Source organism: Lepisosteus platostomus, chromosome 1, assembly GCF_059453375.1.
Source record: "Lepisosteus platostomus isolate fLepPlt1 chromosome 1, fLepPlt1.hap1, whole genome shotgun sequence".
NCBI classification, from domain to species: Eukaryota; Metazoa; Chordata; class Actinopteri; order Semionotiformes; family Lepisosteidae; genus Lepisosteus; species Lepisosteus platostomus.
The window spans coordinates 42199661-42219899 of record NC_142611.1 but is presented as its reverse complement, the minus strand read 5'-3'; the positions used below and the strand labels follow the sequence as shown (position 1 = coordinate 42219899).

General features: G+C 37.1%; 1 protein-coding gene across 3 annotated transcripts in view; it reads right to left on the bottom strand.

Moving 5' to 3' along the window:
- The window catches only part of tbc1d14 (TBC1 domain family, member 14), a 67029-nt gene that overhangs the window by 31128 nt on the left and 15662 nt on the right, over positions 1–20239 (bottom strand). For 2 of the 3 annotated variants that reach the window (XM_088629181.1, XM_088629171.1), the window contains 2 exons: positions 13805–13928; positions 750–868 (listed from right to left, as the gene is read on the bottom strand). In XM_088629181.1, coding sequence (XP_088485307.1) covers positions 750–868; positions 13805–13928 — 243 coding nt within the window. The remainder of the gene's footprint in view (positions 1–749; positions 869–13804; positions 13929–20239) is intronic. The other variant, XM_088629190.1, reaches the window with a different exon arrangement.

Here is a 20239-nt window from a genome sequence, read left to right as displayed (position 1 = left end):
AGTGTTAATATCTGGAAGCTTATGATACTGTCCTCAGCAGCCCATTATAAAATGTTTACCCTGCAAAGTTACAGCTACTGCTTAAACCAAGTAGAAAAGTAATACATCACAATTCATTAATGATTAAAATGTTTTAATCAGTTGTGGATGCTAAAAGACAAATGTGTAATTTTTCTCAGAAAATATATTTTTCCAATGATGACACTGTGAAGTTTTTTTTAATGAATTAGTCTTTTTCAGAAAATGCAGGGCCAAATTTTCTACCTTCATAACAGGAAAAACAGTTGTAGTGAACAATCCCTTTACTACAATTCAGACAGTAGCATCACTTCACTGGATATTTTTTAAAAATAAAATAAAGAGGCCTTCCATATTTTTCAATGTCAACAAGCGTTAACAGGATTGTGAAATAAGCTACTCTCCACACCCAGGACACACAATTGAATGAGAAATTACGTGGTACACCCACAAATTATTCAGTGAAACATTCCAGTCATTCAATCGGTTATGATTGCAACATCTAATCATTACTAAAACTTTGTGTTCAGCTAGAAGAACAGCTACTCACATAAAACATCTCAGTCATCAGCTGGGAATACTGTATCTCTAGAGTGCAAAATCCTGCCTTAAAAATGCCCAGAGGAACATTTACAACAAATGAAAAAGAGGATCTCACAGGGTTAAGTCAGATGACTTAGGGCAGATGAAAGTGTGAAAAGGCTCATTGGAAATGAACCCAGTGCACTCACGCTGGCCTGTCCTCCAGGATAAGTGCTGTGGTTGACAGAGGCTCAAAGTCCAGGTTCTTCCTCACACTCTGTTTAGGAGAAGGGGGATTGTGAGGTCGTCCACTTCTTGCTTCATATTCCTGAAAATGCACACATTGGGTTAAGATTCCTGAAACCAAACATAAAACCAAAAGGTGAACTGCCTTCACTTTTGCTGGCTGTGCTCTCTTCACCACTCTCTAGTCAATATACTCCATCCATCCATTTCCTAACCACTTCATTCATTTCAGGGTCATGGGGGAACCAGAGCACATCCCAGCAAGGAACAGGTGAAAGACAGGACACGTCAGGGCAAACACAGACACACACTCACCCCAGAGCCAGTTTTCCCAGAAGTCAGGAGGAAACTGAAGCACCTGGAGGAAACCCATGTGAACATGGGGAAAACATAGAACTCCATACAAATAGCACCCCAGATCCAGAACTAAACTCAAGGCGTCAAAGGTATGAGGCTACAATGCTAGCAATATTGAATATATTCCTTTCATTTTATTTGTTTCAAGGAGAGGAGGGATCATGCTTCAAATGGAAAGAAAAGTCTGGAAACGTCAAAGATCCCATTGAAATTTACAGTACCATCAGAATTCAGTTTTGCTGGCAATTTTGGAACATGGCTTCAAAATTAATGTCTCCGATAGTCTGCTTGGATGGACTCAGGACTCATTCCACAGTGAAAGACAGCAGGAGGACTTTTTAAAATATTCCATATGCTGCCAAACACTAGTTTGTAAAGGGCTACTGCAACTATTTTTATATTTCAGGTTTAAAGAAAAATCATATTGAAAAACCACAATGGAAAAAAAATGTACACGGCAAGTTGTAACATCACAAAATAGATCATTTCCAGGTATGCGTAGCACGATATTGTGCAATTTAGAATGAGGCAACAAAGTTTTTGGCGACTTGAAGCAGGCTATTATTGTATATTATAAACAAGCAGGCTTGCGAATACATTTATTTTAATCAACAGAAATATTTCTCTCGTCTACAAGATGGTTTTGCCAATAAACAGAACATACTTACTAACTCTGCTTGCAGATCACATTGGAAACTTTCTGCATATGAAATCTGCTGCATAACTGGTAGTTAATTCGCTTGGACATCACACTACATTCATTATTACTGTGACTAGTGAGCAGAAAGGGCCGCATCACATTACAATTCATAGGAACTCACGCTCTCGCCCCTAGTGAGACCACGGGTTTGTGGCAACATATCGACTTACAGTACTCTCACAAAGTTAATGATTTTGTGCTTAATTTGAATTTTTTCTATACCATCAATTAATTTAATTTGCTGCCGAGCTTTAATAACCAGCGTGATAAAATTTGGAATTGCAGTTCCCCTTTAAAACTGAAGGATTACAAGCGCATAAATATAGAATAATACATAAATTGATCAGAGCACAAACATCACATGCCTAAAATGTAATACCATGCAATGAATGTACATTTACCCACACTGTATATACTACAATCATAATATTTAAATAACAGCTGTATAAATACCCCATATGCCTTAAACACTGTATAGGTACTGTACAACATGTACTGTATAGTGTTTGTCTTGCCTGTAAGATGTTTGATTCATTATCAACATTACTGAGGATCACTTGGATCATGCTCATGTTTTCTTGGTTTGTGTCCCAGCAGTTGAAGTATCAGTTTGCAAGCACTCGTTACCAACTGTTTCATTACTATGGTGGCATTGCTACAGAACTAATGAAATGAATGAATGTTTGCACCAAATATTTACAGTGCCCTCCAAAATTACTGCCTGGGACAATTCAAATTAGCCCATAATAACTGTATGCAATAAGATGAATACGAAACAAAAGCGGAAAATCTCCTTTTACCTACTGTAAAGGTATTTTTATGCATAAATGCTTTGCCGTTATACAATATCACTTTTTTTGCTCAACCCCCCACATTTAAGATGAACATATGTATTGGGACAAACAGGAACATGTTGCAAACATTTCACACACAAAAAAGCTGTGAAGGTCTAGGCATGGTTGAGGTGTTTTGAAACTGTGTCTGAAGTCTTTCACTTGAAGTAGGCAGCAAAAACCAACAGAGAGAGAACTCACTATGACAGGAAAGGTGGCCATTTTGAAATTGAGAGGAAAGAAAATGACCCTCAGAGAAATTGTCAAATCTCTTGAAATTGCAAAATCAACAATCTGGAATGCCGAAGAGTGAGGAATAGGCCATCCAAAAAAGACACATGCAGTGGATGACAAGTGGAAAGAAAACCTCAAAATTACTGTTAGTGAAATCAAAAACAATCTGGAACAAGGTTTTATGTATAGGTAAAACAAAACTTAACATCTATTGTGACAGAAAGGCTAACATGTGGAGAAAAACAGGAACATCCAATGACCATAAGCATACCACTTCTTCAGTAAAGCATAGTGGAGGGAGTATCATGGCTCTGGCATGTATGGCTGCTTCCGGAACAGGCTCAATGGTCTTTATTGATGACTTAACTGAAAATTGCAGAAGTAGGATGAATTCAGAGATGTACATCTTGTAAGAAAAAATGCCACCTGACATTTCGGGCGGCAGTTTGTTATGCAGCAGGACATGGCCGAAACCTGCTGTACACTTAACGCAGGAGTTCAGCAGACAAATTAGCTTGTTAAACTGGCCAAGTCAATCTCCAGATCTGAAAGCAATTGAGCATGCATTTCATTTGTTCAAAAGGAGACGGAACACCGAAAGCTCGACCAACAATCAACAACTGAAAGAGGCTGCAGTAAATACCTGACAAAGCATCTCAAGTGAAGAAACAGTTTGGTGATGTCAATGTGACAGAGGCTTGATGCGTTTATTGCAAGCAAGGGATTTGCAACTTTCACCTCTTTCGTTTTCTTTAAGTTTTAAACTAGAAAAGGGTCCCAATACATACAGTATGGTCACCTAAATTTGGGGGTACTGAACACAACATATGCTTTGGTTGAAAAATGATTGTTTGCAAAATATATCCTAAAAATAAAAGGGGACCTTCTGAACTCCGATTCAGAATAATTTGTTTTATATTAATTTCAATTTCTTGTGTATTTAACAGGGAGATGCCTTTTTGTCTCATTACTTTCAGAGGGCACTGTATATTAAGAGAGATTAAAAACTTGTTACTTTTTAAACAAAAATACTAAGTAAAAACTAAGGGAGATTAAAAAAAAAGAAAAGGAGGCTAATTATCTGCTTATTTTCTATAGTATATTTAAAAAGGTTATGATTGCCTTCACAGTTTGTTCAGCTAGCATTGAAAGAAGTAAGCACTTCACTTTAAACTGCATTTTAACTTGCATTTAAAAACAAAACACTACATTAACAAAATAAAATTCCTGTTGGAAATGCTATCCGTTATGTAATGAACCCTGTTGTAAAAGCATGCAGTGTCTGAAAAACATACTGCTTGTGAGAGATATGGTTAATGAATAAACCAGTTTCTACCTAACTGATCAGCTGCACCCACTTCCGTGTGCTGCATGCTTAGTTTTTCCCCCCCAATGTCATCGCTACTTGAACTTGATAAGATAGCAACACTCAACTTCGTATCTGAAGCTGCATGTAAAGTAAAAGGACAATCATTTCAAAGCACACGTACAACTTCAGAAACAATATAACAAACCAACTGAGATTTCTGAAGGTCTGGTCATGAATGTCAGAAATCTTAAAACTCTAAAAGCACCGAATTCTCCCCCCCCCCCCATAGTAAAAAAAAATTCAAACAAAAAAGACAACTTAAGCTGCAGAAATCTAACAATGTTCTTTTTTAATCAAAGGAAGATCATTAAACATAAATGTGGCATTTAAGAATTAAACAAGTGAAGTTAAAAGGTCAAATATTTGGGTACCTCTTTTCATTACATATAGATGGATGTGTGACTGCTCCCCTTTGTCAGAGTGCTCCGTTAGGTCTCTAATTGGATTATATATTTGAAAAGGGTAGAAACCAATTCTCTAGATTGTCAATTGATACGCAGTTTCTTGACATTGTAACTAAGCAAAAAAGTGTGATTTTTTACATTTGATAGTTCACAGCATCTTCACTTTTCTTTGGCTAAAAAAAATCCACATTACAATATGTGGAGTAATTCTGTGAGATGTTCACACTGATTAAATCAGGACCTCTTCTTGAAACAATTTCATTGACTGGCCTCAGCTTGGGTTAGTGGACCAAGCTGGGAAACAAGGGAAAAACCATCAGCTAGTGCCATTAATCATAGTATCTTTGGAAGACCGAAAATGGGCAGCTGGCATACAATTGTTAGAAAAGCAAGATCAAATCGGAAGCCTCTTGAAGAAAAACCCAGACTTACATGTTTTTGATCTGGAAGGCAGATTTTAATTAATAATAATGCTGCTTAGGCACCAGCTCCTGTTTTAGAATAGGATTTCATTTTCTAACATTTTTTAATCCCCCCCCAATGTGCCACATACTGTACCTGTATGCAGACACTAAGAGCAGAGTGGCAATGTGAGAGATAAACACTCACAGAACCAGTGTTCCAATGTACAATTTCCCATAAAACAATTTGATCTCTGATCTTCTGATCTTTTGAAGTGAACATTGCAACAATAAATAGAATGTTGGCAAAAATGATTAATCTGATTAATAATAAATAAATAATAAAACCGATTAATCACTTCAAAGAGATTTATGATTATACTAAATCTTTCCACGCCTCCAAATAATTTCTATTAGTATCTAGTAACCTTAACCATCAGGAATTCACCTGCATTCTGACACGAACAATACCCATTATGCAGCTACATTACATAAGAAATACAGTGGATATAAAATGTCTACACACCCTAATTGAAATTGCAGGTTTTTGTGATCTAAAGCCAGAAATAAAGATAAATCATTTCAGACGTTTTTCCATCTTTAATGTGACCTTGCAACCAACAAAAATAAGAATTATTTGGAAAAAGTATTGAAGTTAAAAAAACCTACAACACCCTTGCACACATCCTCAACTAATACTTTGTGGAAGCACTTTTTACATTTATTACAGCGGTAAGTGTTTGTGAATAAGTCTCGATTAACTTCGCACACCTGGACTTTTATCCCACTCTTCCTTGCAAAAAAGCTCAAGCTCGTTCAAATTGCCAGGGGATCTCCTATGCACAGCCCTCTTTAGGTCATTCCACAGGTTTTCTATGGGATTGAGATCTGGGCTCTGACTGGGCCATTCCAAGACGATCTTCCTTTTCTGAAGCCATTCCTTGGTTGACTTGGATGTGTGCTTTGGGTCGTTATTAAGTTGGAAGGTGAAATTCCTCTTTCTGACAGAGACAAGCAGGTTTTGTGCCAAAATATCTTGATATTTGGACCTAGTCATTATCCCATCTATCTTGACTAGAGCCCCTGTCCCAGCTGAAGAGAAGCAGCCCTAAAGCATGATGCTGCCACCTCACAGTAGGGTATGGTGTTCTTTGGATGATGAGCAGTGTTGTATTTGCACCAAACATATCTTTTAGAATTAAGGCCAAAAAAGTTCACCCTTTGTCTCTTCGGACAATAAGACATTTTCACACATGGTTTGGGGTGACTTAATGCATTTTTTTTTTGCAAAATTTGGACGGGCTTGGATGTTCTTTTTTCTGAGAAATGGCTTGTCTTGCAACCCTAACCCATAGCCCAACTAGTTGCTGTAGGCCTCTTGGTAGCCTCCCTGATAAGTATTCTTATTCTCATTTTCTCCACTTACTGATGATAGTCTTCACAGTGCTCCATGGTACATCCAATGCCTTTGATATTCTATTATACCCCTCTCCTGATCGATACCTTTCAACAATAAGATCCCGTAGATGTTTTGTCAGCTCCTTGCGGACCATGGCTATCCCAGTAGGATGCAACCACAAAAGTTTCAAGGAAATCCTACAGCAACAGCTGATTTTTATTTGGGGTTAATCAGAATCACTTTAATTGATGGCAGGTGTACGCTACTTACCTTTGGACATGATTTTGAATGCGACTGGTTAACTCTGAACACAGCTACAGCCACCATTATAAAAGGGTTGCACACTTATACAACCAGGGTGTTATAGGTTTTTTTCATTTCAATTATTCTTCCCAATAATTATCTATTTGTTTTTCTCTTGAATGTTGTTGGTTGCAGGGTCACATTAAGATGGAAAAATGTCTGATGTGATTCATCTTGATTTCTGGCTTTACATCATAAAAACCTGCAATTTCAATAAGGGTGTGTAGACTTCATATCCACTGTAGCTCTGCCGTTAGACAGCAATAGAGGAAGCTGTTAAATAAAACCCTTATTTTGAACCTAAAATGCACTTAATGCCATACTTGCTTGGCATTTATAATTTCATAAATCTCTGTAAATTATAATATACAAATAAGCTGGAAAACACTAAAAGTTAGAAACCTAAGACTACATATGCATTTCAAATCACAAGTAGCCTAAAATTCTGAATTAAAAAAAGAATTAAAATAAAAGCTGGCGACTGGAATTACCTAAAGTCTGATCATCTTCAGTATTTGAAGGTCACACAGAGGTAAATCAGACCAATGTCAGCAGAAAAGCCCTACTGTACATACTAAGTAGACAATATAATTAGCCTAGACTCAAGTCGGCAACATTCTGTACCGCTTAGAATTCTGAGTAAACAACTACTACATTATTAAAGTACACTGAATGAATCTCTTGTGTGAAACTGGAAAAAAAACAGAAGTTACTGAATGGATAAAGAGAAACGAAACTTCTTATTCTCCTAAATTTCAGTCAGTCAGAGATCTGACTTACCAAAAACTCCCGAAAACAGCTGCTGTCTTTCAAAAGGCACATGAGTAAAACATGTCAGAAAAAAAACCTGACAAAGCACAGCAATGTACCTTAATAATTAAGGTTATTAAGACTAGTGACTGGCTTAAAATTACCACGTAACCACCTTGTGTTATACAACTGTGCGAGTGAAGTTATTTGAAGAACCAGGAGCTAAATTTAAATGCCTAAAAATGAAATTTTACATTCGGCAGTAGAAATGATGGAATGGTAATGAAAATGTCGGAGAGAACTGAAACCCAAAATCCACAACAGCGAGTAAAGTGTTACAACTGAAATAAGCAATACCACAAATGTTAATGTGAGAAGAAAACAGTATGGCTGGGTGACAGTACACTAAGATAAGTGATAATCCACATTCTTAGTCATCACACATTTCTGGCATCACATCAAATGAAAGCTAATACCAAATCATGAGTCAAAATGTGTCACAGGCTTCAAATTTAGATTTTAATGATTGTAAAGGGGACTGGAGCACTGCTCTTCCAGTAAGCCTCAAAGAAAAGCCTAGACTGTAGTCAAATTGATATTATAGTCTGAGTTGTGAAAACCGGCTGTTAGATCAGCAGACAGCTTCCGGGTTCTGCATTATGTCCTGCACTATGACAAAAGCTAAATGCTGTGAGCATTATTTGCCATTTTTTCTGACGGCAGGGAGGGACACTATGTAGTTCTACAAATGTGACAAGGAAAGTCACTTGAAAGGGCTGGGAAAATTGCGGCAATTGAAAACCTGCAAAACAATGCTTGTCAGCAGCAATGCAAATACGCCCTCTGAAAACTCAGCAGCAAGGTGCAGCCATTGTGCACAAAATTGCAGGTATTTTAACTGCTTAGTCTAACAAAGGTTAAAGGGGAAATAGATTCCGAGAGGTACAACCTTCTGAGTGTGGCAATGTACCTTCAATCAAATAAAATCAAGCACGAATTCCCTAGATATATTCCAAATTCCCAGACGACAAAAATCTGAATCAAAAGCTACTCTTCCTATCTTCATACATTGGTGAGATTCACTGTCGTAAAAATCTCCTTTTTTTCCCCCAATTCTGTTTATTAAATATCACAGCAGAGATATCAATATTTAAACTTTTACATTTTGTTAAGAGAATAACAATGAATGTAAGAAAAAGAAATGAAGAATGGAGTTAAGGAAAAAAATAAGAGTGAAAGAGGAAAGAAAAAAGAGAAAAAACAAAAAAAACTAAAACAGGTACAGTCACAGCTATATCAGAGTTTACCATTTAAAGGCATAAAGTTTATAGCATAGTTATATATAATGGCTTAGGAATATATACCGAGCTCCTCTTTTAAACCTAATGCTCTCAAAGGCTTATCCCACACATCTTTAAAACGGTCCAGCTCACCTAAAAATCTCCTTTTTTGCGAAAAACATGCATTCACTGCAAATGTAAACATGCTGTTCAAAAATACTGGTCAAGAGGAAATTGGTAAAAAACATGTATTCCCAGAAACACTTTTAAAAGTGCTCCCAAGGGGTTAAAGAGTGATTAGTGCACTCAAAATGCTCTTTGAAGTAACAATTCCCATTTCTCAGTTCCCTGCCTGCAGGGATTTCAAATCTCTTAAATTCGCTCTAAAATTGATACTTCTCAATTTCTTAACTTGTATTATTTTAAACACAGAATTGCTTTTCACAAGCAAAGTCTGAAACAATTAAAATACAACCCTTCAAAGACAAACCAGACATCACATACCGTTTTAAAAGTGGTTTATATGACCAAGTTAAAAATGTCTAAACAAAAGAGAATCGATGTACAAATAATAATTTCATCAGATTTTGTGCACATTTACTGTCAAATAAGACACTATTTAACTTTGATTTTGGAATTAAATTAAAAAAATGTAGAAAGACTACACTCCTTTAATTGAATATGTAGGACAGCAGTTGCCAATCTCTAGATTTCCTGTTTTTCCTGTATTTCAGCTGAAAACTCCAACACTATATTGATAACAGGTTTCAGGTGATTTCCAATTTATCCAAAGACACACCGATGGCCAGCTCACTGAAAGCCACTGTTTATCAGAAGAAAGATTTAATTGTAATAACGCCCATCTGGAATGCTGCCCATTTTGATTGACGAACAATCCCTTAGGGTAAATTGTGTCCTTCAAATCAAATTTACCTGCAAGAGACCAATCTTTGGAAATGCCAACATTAAACGAGCACAACACAAAATTCAATCATTTGGGGGCTGGTCGCCGTGCAGAAAAAAAGAATGAAATTTGATTTCAATCAATACTGAAGAAAATGCAAATGCCAATTATACTTTGCCTTACTGTAGCGACAAAACCCAAACAGCTCTGAAGTAACAATGAAAAGCAGATACAGTGAAAACTTTCACACTGCAAAAAAAAATCCTTGACTTCTACCGTGGCCGTCAAAGAAAATTCAAAAGAAAAAACCATCCTCCCTTCCCCTTTCAATATAGAATATGGCAAAAAAACGAGTAAAATAACATTTGTTTTTAACTTAAAGCGCAAAAAGTGTGTGAGAGAAAATCCAATAAAGCTTATGCAAAGGGTGTCGGTAGTCTCCCTGCATTATAGTCACCTCACAGAACTACAGAGACTGGAGTCAAATCTGTCTGAATAGATCTGTCAAGTGATGATCTGCCTTTTAGACAATACCTCCCTTGTTCTGCAAAAAGTGATTAATGGAGATCTCATTCAGTCTCTCCCTTCCACTGGATATAGGCAAAGGCTGTGCACTCACCATGAAAGCTGCTGTTCCTTAAATGCAACTAGATACAAACTCCATTCCACCCGGTATCATTGTCTCAGGCCTTGCGGCACATCAGCAGAGGGCAGAGACGGACGGCCCATGCTGCCTTCTGGAACACACCATGAACAGCAGACGCAGCCTCCCCGAGCAACAACTATAGCGAATCCAGCATCAGTCCTGTGGCTTGCTGGTGGTATTGTCTTCTTTTTGCTGGTCTTTCCCTCTCCCTGCAAATCTCTGCTGTCTTCTGGTATTAGTCACTGCCGCACGGAGGAGCCAGGATTCAGCAGTCATAATAATCATTGCCAGATGACAGGTATCCAATCAGTTCTTTCGGATCTCTTTGGTAATGCCTTGTGGCTTTAGAAAATGAAGAGCTCAACTCTGTGAATTAGCCTGCCTGCCTCTCGGGTGTCATCTAGCTAGTGACGTAACACTGCAACACAAAGAGGGATTAAAGCATTGCTCCCTTTTGTGTGTTGTTTGAATGCTCACCACAGAGGATGAGGTATCATTCTGAAACTCACCAGTTTTATAGCATAGTAAATGGGAAATAAACTTCTTTTGGCTGACCAAAGGAAGTAAGAAGTAAATAATTCCAAACATAGTTGTAAAATGCAAACAACCCTTTGAAAACGAACTTTAGGAATTCCACATAGGTGATCTGGGATTCTATTTGCAGAAACAGAAAAATATTGTGAAGTAGCCAGTGACTTTTGGTACTTTCACATCACAAATGATGTAACCTACCTGTTAGCAATGTCAGGGAGACTACAGAGTGCGACAGTGATCAAAGGACCCAGGAGAGAAAATTCATATTAAATATAATTTAATACTAATTTCTCATCCTTCCCCTTGTAAAAGCACAGCTACGTACTATAAGAAAAAAAACAGTAACGTCCCATAACAGACAACAGTCATAAAATTCCAAAGATACACTATCTTAAATGAAAAGTGCTTTTTTAGAATACCAGTATTGAGTAAAATGAGCCATCTGCTCAGCCAAAATTTTACAAATTTCCTATGACAGGTATCAAATTAAAGCACCGCCACATTTAACAAAGACAATAGGTAAATTTGAAGCAATAATTAAGAAATAACTAAATGAATCTCAACTACTCCTATGTATGCCTAAATATATTTTGCAATAATTTTAATATCCTCACATATAAAAATAACAGTTGGCTAGAGGAAACACAGAAAACCACTAAAAATACTGCCCAAATCTTATATTTGTGAAATATGGATTTATTAATACTAAATAGAAATGCAAAACGTAGAACTTCAGAACTGCCATAATATAAAAAAAAACATTCATCAACTGAACAGATTGACCCATTAAACCTGATACAAGATTTTTTTTCCACCAAAAGAGTTTCACTTGAAAAAAGAAGTTCATTATGAAATTCATGGCAGTTTAATTTTATTCTGCCACTAATTCTACAGTTTCAAGTGCCCTGTGCTGCAAGAATTGTAACACGCCTTCTTGGTTGTGTTGCTAGGGAATGATAACAGGTCAAAACCAGGCTCTGCCAGCACTTGTAAATCAAGCTGTCTCTTTCAGACTCTGAGGCTGGTTAGCCATGGATTCAGTTACGAACGCTGATGGCGACAACAGAAAAGAGAGCGTTCTTGGTTACAGCAGCAGGCGCACACAAGTGCACACACACACCCGGAAACAAAGGTTCAGATTACTTCATAAAGGCAGGGGCACCAGAAGGGATCCAGCTCATTAATTTGAAGGAATAATTCATTGTTAATTTAAGAATGTATCAATGGATTGAGGTAAGCATTGCAGTTTAACCTTGGAAACAGTACGTAGTTTGATCATGGTTTAACTAGATGTAACAACATACGAGTCCCTACATTACATTGTATATCATAAAACGTAAAATATCTTCTATATTTCAAATTACCTAAGCAAAAGGTACATGTAAGCCTTTTCACACAAGACCAAATTGTAAATCTTCAAAGATGTCCGATCCTATAAGCTGGGCCTGTATAACATTTGCAAGGCTATTTCCTTTCATTAAAAGGGTCAGGGGATTTTACCAAACAAATTAATCAGCACTTCCAGTACTTTGAAAAAGTACCTACAGTAAATGGCGTATAAGTCTTTCAAGGTTAAACACTGGACAGCAAAATGGAATAACATCTTGCGAGTGTTCTTAGATTTTAGAATGATCTTTTCTATTCAATATATCATGTGTACTTTAGTTATACATATCTAGAAAGTCTATAAGAATGTTCAAGCTCCTTCATCCTTACTTCTAATTTCTACGAAAGGTAAACTCCTCTAAACATGCATAATAAGTTGTTTTACAGGGATCTTACAGTAAACTTTGCTCATCAAAACACTCTCCCCTTATCACAGGACAGTATACTCGGGACAGTCTGTGATAATTTCAATGATGGATCACCATCAGTATTTGCTTATTCAGGGCATATTTATACAAACTGTGACCTTATCTTAAAACTCCCCTGTTAAGAGCATCTTGCAGGATTCCAATAGAATTAAGAGACAAACATGTAACTTTAACAAACTTAGTTACTATACAGCAAAAGACGTTGTACCTCAACATACATGTAGAAAAATGAGGTCTTCACCCATAATAAAGAATGGAATGATGCTTCTTTAGAAATCTCTATTACTTTTACTGCATTACTGCTCAGTGAGAGACCACTCATTCTGTGAGATTCGGTATCCTCCTGTTGAACCATAATTCATGTTTTCTATCACTTCTGTGTTTATCACATCATCATTTATGTTGCTAGGATGCACCACACACTGAATCTGCTGCACAGGACCCGTCTATAAATACATGTGAACATTTTGCCGATTATAATAATCTTCAGGGAATCTGGGCGCAAGCATTTATCTCTAACCTCCTCCAACACGTTACCTTTTTATTTAAAATTAAAGCCGTAAAGTTGTGTTCTAGCAAAGGAAGTAATGATGAAGTGAAGCTGTGCATCAGAGAATGGCAATTAAGGACTCCGAGGAAATTTACATATCCAACAACATTGTAAATAAAGAAATGTCTAACACTCTCAGACAAGATGTTTAGCCCCATTCCAAATCCAATTCCTTGTGCCTCAGAGAAAATGTCAACCCAGAAGACTTGCAAATAAAACGGAAATAAAGTATGATGCCTAACTTCTGGCTTCATTCGGGAATTTAACAGGCAGGAAGGCAGACCAATACCCAGAGAGCAATCTGTGGTGCCTTCCTCCTGGTCAGTGCCACATTAATAACAGTTCTCACTATTTTTTAACTGCTTTTTTTTAGAATGGTTTGGCTTCGTTTTTGGAGTTACTTCTCAAACATCTGTGAAGTTTATCAAATAGCACGAAAGTAACGTTTTTACCGTGTTTAAATGGTGTGCGTTTTTAGTTTCTCTCCTTGACACACTGTACACAAGTCTGTCTGGTCACCCTGAAAAACAAAAGACTGACCTTCTGTACCTTCTTCGGGTCCTTGACCGATCCTTCACGCAGGGGCACTTTTCCAAACAGTTTCCACCCAGGCTCGCTCTGCTCCAAGGGCCTGGTCTCCTTTAATTTCTTAGCAAACAAACTCCTGCAGAGCCAAGAGGGAGACACAGTCAGAACATAACAGCAGAAAATCTGAGCTCTACGGGCCATCCCAAGGTCAAATAAAGCAAAACAACAGAAGGAACATTTCTTCTACAGTTCACGTCTAACCACTAGATATAACTGGGACATCTGATATGGCAAAAATACTGCTTAAAAATCTTAAAGAATGTCTAGACAGCAATGTAAAGCCCTCATCCTTTTCCGTAAAAAAAAAAGTGACAAACTTTAGGAACATTTCTTGCCTTCCTAAATGTCCATTCACTTTGTTAAAAATGTCCTCTCAGACAATCCCCTAGTTAGGCTACACTCCAAGTACAACAGATGCTTAAAAGGACCTTTATAACAGGAATTACTTTTTTATGCCCTCACTGGTCTCTCAGCCTCAGAGTGAATCCCCAACAATAAATACTATGAACCCTTATTAATAAAATAGGAATGAAAAAACTATTGATTTAACTCAGTTAAGGCAACGCACAGCTACAATGAGTTTTGCTACTGTAATATCAAGTTGAATTCATTTCTTAGAACCTACAAAAGCTAATTAAGACAGAATGACAAGGATGAGCTGTTTTGTCTCTAAGGAAATTAATCCTTAATTGTTCCTTTCAATTTTATATATATAGTGCCCTGAAAGAGTATTGAACTATCTTCAAATGTCCCATTTTGTAGAGTTACAAGCAATATACACACACATTACATAAAGAGGATATTTTCCAATCAAACCATAAATGGTTACACTAAATACTTACAGGTAAAAAATGAAAAGTACCAAAAACAGCAAACCCCAAAATAAAATGTTTATAGTTTAGATCAGGCATTGGCAACCTACGACATTGTGTCATTATTAGTCTGCAGAGGGATTTATAAAGGCACATGCAATAAAAGTCTAATAAGCCATGAAGAAATGACAATAAAACATGTTAAAAACTATGGTTGACTGTTCTGCAATTCTCTACAACATGCCATCCAATGAAAGCTCCTTGGTTTAGAAAAAAACAATTCACTTGTTTTTTTGGTGCAATTTTTAGAGGGTTTTTTTTTCCCCCCACAGGAAAGCTCACAATCCATGCCTCTGATAACATTTTCACACTTAAGTGTAAAGACAAACACTATAAAACCCAAGAGAGTCTTGGTATGCTTTGAGAACTATCTTGAGGCAATCAAGATCTGTCTGAAAAATGTAAAAACTACCCTGAACAGCACGATGAAAACAGGGTTGCATTTTGTCAGATTTCAGGATTTCCAATGTTTTGGGACGATGATTTCTTTTCTGATTAAACCACACAACTTTGATATCAGCAACATGGATTTTACAGTGTTTCATTGGATAGATGTTGAGGATTTTGAAAAGCATCACAATTTGCAAAGTTAGCTTGCAGTTTGAAAATCAAGCAAATAGGATTTTTTGGAGCTACAATAGAATCTTATCAAATCCAACTAGAGATGGCAGGCTTCTTGCATTTTGTTGGGTTGATTTGTGATTTTTTCCACAACTTTTACTTTATTTAAACGCCTACTCATTTTTGAACACAATATTTCAGATATCAATATTGCATTGAAAAGACAGATAAAAAAACTGATGCTTAAAAGATGGTGAGTGGGCATTTGTTTTTGCATTTGTATCAACACACCTTTGTGAACTGGTATTTCCACACAAGGACAGTTCCTTGTCCCTTCAGTAGCCTGTTATGTGTACATTAATCTTAAAATATAACATCTAATAAATGTAATTAGGGCATTTTCTTACATTAAAAAAGTACCAATGGCACTCATACCCTTACAAACAAGTGCATGAGCCAACTCTTGGCATGCCCCTTCTGAAAGGCTGTCAACACCTGGAGTAAGCAGATTATAAACAAGGAGAGGTAAGTTGGCCCATTCAGCTCATTTAGTTCATAATAGCAAACGAAGCATCCAGCTGCCTTGAAAAACATCTGATGTTAGCTTTGACATTGTCGCTGGCTAGCTTGTTCCAGACCCCTTCAATCCTCTGTGGAAAAACAGTGCCTCCTGATCTCAATAATATTTAGCTTTTGTGTACTGGGACTCCGATTCTAAACAAGTGGGGTAATGTTTGTGGAAAATGTTGAAAATATGAATGGAATCCCCTCAGTCTGCCCATTCAAGACTGAAAATAACGTAATTTAGCAGAGCAGTGTAGGACATTTCTTTGATCCTCCTTCTTGTGATATTCCTTTGAGGAGTCATGTGGCTCTTGCCCACCACACAGTGCGCTCACAGCTACACGTCTAGCCACCAGGGCTATTTTTACACAAATCTGGAGGAGCAGACTCAACACACATGGGGTTGACACATGGTTAAGTCTGCTTGATATCACAATCCTTTAATTCTGTACTTTATTTAATAATGAAGAATGCAAAAATGGACAAAAGTGTAATTCTTATTGCCATCAATATTGGAATTAATAAGGTATGTAATCAATACGTTTACCTTTTAAATTAACTTCTGCAATGAAAATGCAAAGAGCAGAAATCTTTCTCCCTCTCCAGTCATGCCATGTCTTGGATCTCTGTAATTGGTCCTTTAGACATGCAGGTCATCCAAAAGGTGCACTTAAATCTGTGATTTCTAAAAAACAAAACAACTCCCTACTCCTACGGCTGAAGATACCAAATGAAGAGGGTTAGCAAACATAACTCAAAAAAGTTTAGATAAAATTCATGACTGGGCAAGGTATATATTAAAAACAAATTGTAAATTAAAAATGGAAAAGCTAGGCTAGAAATAGATAATTTTGAAAGATATTTAAATGCTCTTTAAATCAACCCTTTCAGTCTTGAACAGAGAAGACTTAAAAGAGGCCTGATACAAGTTTTCAAAATCTTATTTCACACTATGAAAATATACTGGTGTTCCAAATCAATTGTAGCATCTAAATCCTGCAGGTATATTAAAAGTAATGTAAAATCCATTTATAAGGTTATATTTATACAATTTATAAGGTTCTCTGTCTGACATTTCACTCCTTACATGTATAAGAAAGATATCATTACAGCATATCTGTACTATTTTTCACTTATACAGCAGTTCCACAAACTGCGGTTTACCTCCTGTAGATTGAAATAGAGGCCTGGACAGTTTTAATACGAGAAAGACCATGAAACAATCTGCTGCCCCTACCCTCTATACAGAGTACGCAGTAATTTGCAATTAATTTGTGATATGGATTAATGATGGCACAGCCCCCGTGGGAAGTGCTGTCCTTTTAAGACCTCCGGCATTCATTTCTATTGCTGGATATACCAGCTCAGAAAAACGAATACACTATCAATCACAATACACAGTACAGTACACTCTGAACTGCTGCCATTTCGAATAGTTACAAATGCTTCCTGTGGTGGAATCAATGGAGGCATTATTGTGTTTGGATTATCAAAGCACTTTTCTTTCTTGAGCTGTTTCTTTCAGGAACTGCTGCTGGAGTTGTTTATATTTCAAGTACAATAATAATAATTTTCACATTCAGAAGAACCTGAGGGACAGGAAGCTTTTAAACTGCTGCCAATTTAAGTTTAGTCTAGTAAATGTCAAACAACAAAAAACTTCAAGGACAGAACATTGTCCATGCTAAAATCACAATTTCACCACGTAACACAAAGCAATAGAGAAGTACGGTACTGTAGGCCTAAGTGTTCTAAAAATCAGTTTATTCTACTCAACTACAACTAGCCTGCAACTAACAAACTCCAACTCTTAAACATAAGAACGTCCTCAAGTTCCTTCTGTCCACCCATTTTCTAACCGAGTCGTACAATAGTGTCTCAGCATACAATAGGTACACGCTGGACAAGATGCCCCGTGATGGACTGGAGGACACAGACATGCGCACATCAGAGCAAGTTTTCCCAAAAGCCAGTTAATTTACCATTATGTCCTGGGCTGTAGATGGAAAACGGTGAACCGGGAGGAAACCCATGTGAACACTGGGAGAACATACAAACTCCACACAGACAGCACATTGAACCCCAGGCCCCAGTGCCGCAAGGAAGTGATGCTAACCACTGCTCCACCATGCCAGCCAAGTTCCTTCTGGTCCCTTCAAATAAAAGGCTCTCCCTCCCTTACCAAAGTGCTTTTCCAGTAGCACACTACTAACGAGACAAAACAGGAAGACAGTCTCAGTACTTTTAAATCAATCCATTTAAAATCAATGGCTCAGACGTCATTAACCAAACAGGAATATGGATTAATAGAATTTTTTTTTTCATCTAAATCACAGCACTAGATATCTGCAAGGTTTTGTTTGCCATCTGCAACAACAGATAAATATCAGCAAATAACACTTAAATCAGGAAAAAGCAGATAAAACATATACTCAGATGTTTTATATGTGTATTAAAACTAATGGAAGAAAAAGTTAAATCAGTTTATAATATCCATTTAAGCCCCAGTTCTATATGGATTTCTACCTAGTCCTGGGGTAGTACGAAAGACTGATGGACCTCCAATTCAGAGGATGAGTACTTCTCTTAAGGTCTAAACCAGAGCCTTGCATGTTAGCAGGCTAAACTGCATTTTAACACAACCTTTTTAATCAATCTGATACTTCACTGGAAATGTAAAGAAGCTACAACAAATGCTTGTGAGAGCTAGACCTTGATGATATATAAGACATAAGGATCTTAGCCTAAGAACCAACAATAAGAGCATGTTACAGCAACCCATTCTTGATTAAATAAACAGAACAAGGTTTTTAGCACTGTTTACAGAGCAAAGAGTATATCTAGAGTATGCATATTACACAGCTGGAAAATCAACATCGGTAAGACTTGGAGGTTCAAAAGTCTGGTTAGAAAAATAACAAGATTACCTGACGCTAAAGAACTCATTTCTAATCCATTGATGACCTGACCAAAGTTGCCCAATTTACTTAACTGATGGGAACAAGTGGGAAACCAATTAGCACAGTTGTATTACAGTCGAGTTGTACGCTCTGTTATATGGTTTACAATTTCACTACCTTGATTACTTTCTATTGTCCAAAGACAATTTCCACAAACGCCTCCCCGGAATCACATATTCCCTTTGCTACTACATAACTATACTATGTTACATAACTAATTTGCGTTTAAAAGACAGTCATGTTGAGAGAAAAGTATCACAAAAAAAACTTAAAAAAGAGAGCAGAAAACCCCCAGTAGACGCTTAGTGAGCTTTAATTGGCTCGTAATATTTTGTTACTAACTTTAATTTCAAGCTCTAGAGAAACTGGTCACCAGAAAGAGAGTCTCTTAGAGTCATCCTGGATTCAGTGTGATGAGGTGAATGTGTCATTACATGATTTTGAGTATTAATTTCTAAAACACAGTTTCTTCCACACAAAGACCAGGTGTTTTTTTTTTTTTTTAAAAACCCAGAAGCCAAGTAATCTAGCAGCATATCTTTGGACTGTGGGAGAAAACCTGAGCATCCAGAGGAAACCCAGGGAGTACATACAAACTCCACACAGACTGCACCCCAGCAATTGAACCCAGGGCCCCAGCACTGCGAGGCAGCAATGCTGACCCCTGTGCCACCATGTCACCTGCCTTGAGACATGTGCAGTGTAATGTCAGAATCATGGGAAAATTCTGGCAGTCATATCACACCAAATTAGCATCACTAATTTGCAGAGCAAGTTAGGACAACACTTTTAAGAGCTGTCAGTTTTTCCTGGAGCGATCCATAAACAGGTTTTCGGCTGTGCTTCATAAAGCAAACATTCATGGGGAAAAAAAAAATCAATGCTGTACAAACAGTGCATGGCACAAAAAAATAAAACATGGATGTAATGACGTGCCCAATACTAAATATAGCAGCAATGGATATGCCCTGTCATGCTAAAGTTAAAGGCAGTCGGTATTCTCCCAGCAAGAAATGGAAAGTCAATGATTTAGCTGAAACTAGATAAACCCTTCCAGCTGAACCCTTCCAGCAGTACATTAAGTCCTGAACTGCAGTAACCTCATACTTGAGGAACAACAGTAAAATGAATACAATTACATAAAAAATGAACACTTGTATGTAAAGATTAAAACCTATTAAATGTGCAATTGCTCAAATAGTTCAGTGTACAAGGCAGTCTTTTTTTACTTTTAGTAAGCTGAAAGAAAACTCCAGAAATCTCAAACTATATGTCTGATCAAACATTACATGTGGCAGTTATTCACATCCTTTTAATTAATACAAAGAGCTATAGAGCTTTACCATGATATTATACAAGATCCCTCATCTCCACTTTTTGAAAAACACCCAGAGCAAAAACCCAAAGAAAAAGCGATATACAGCGCAGTT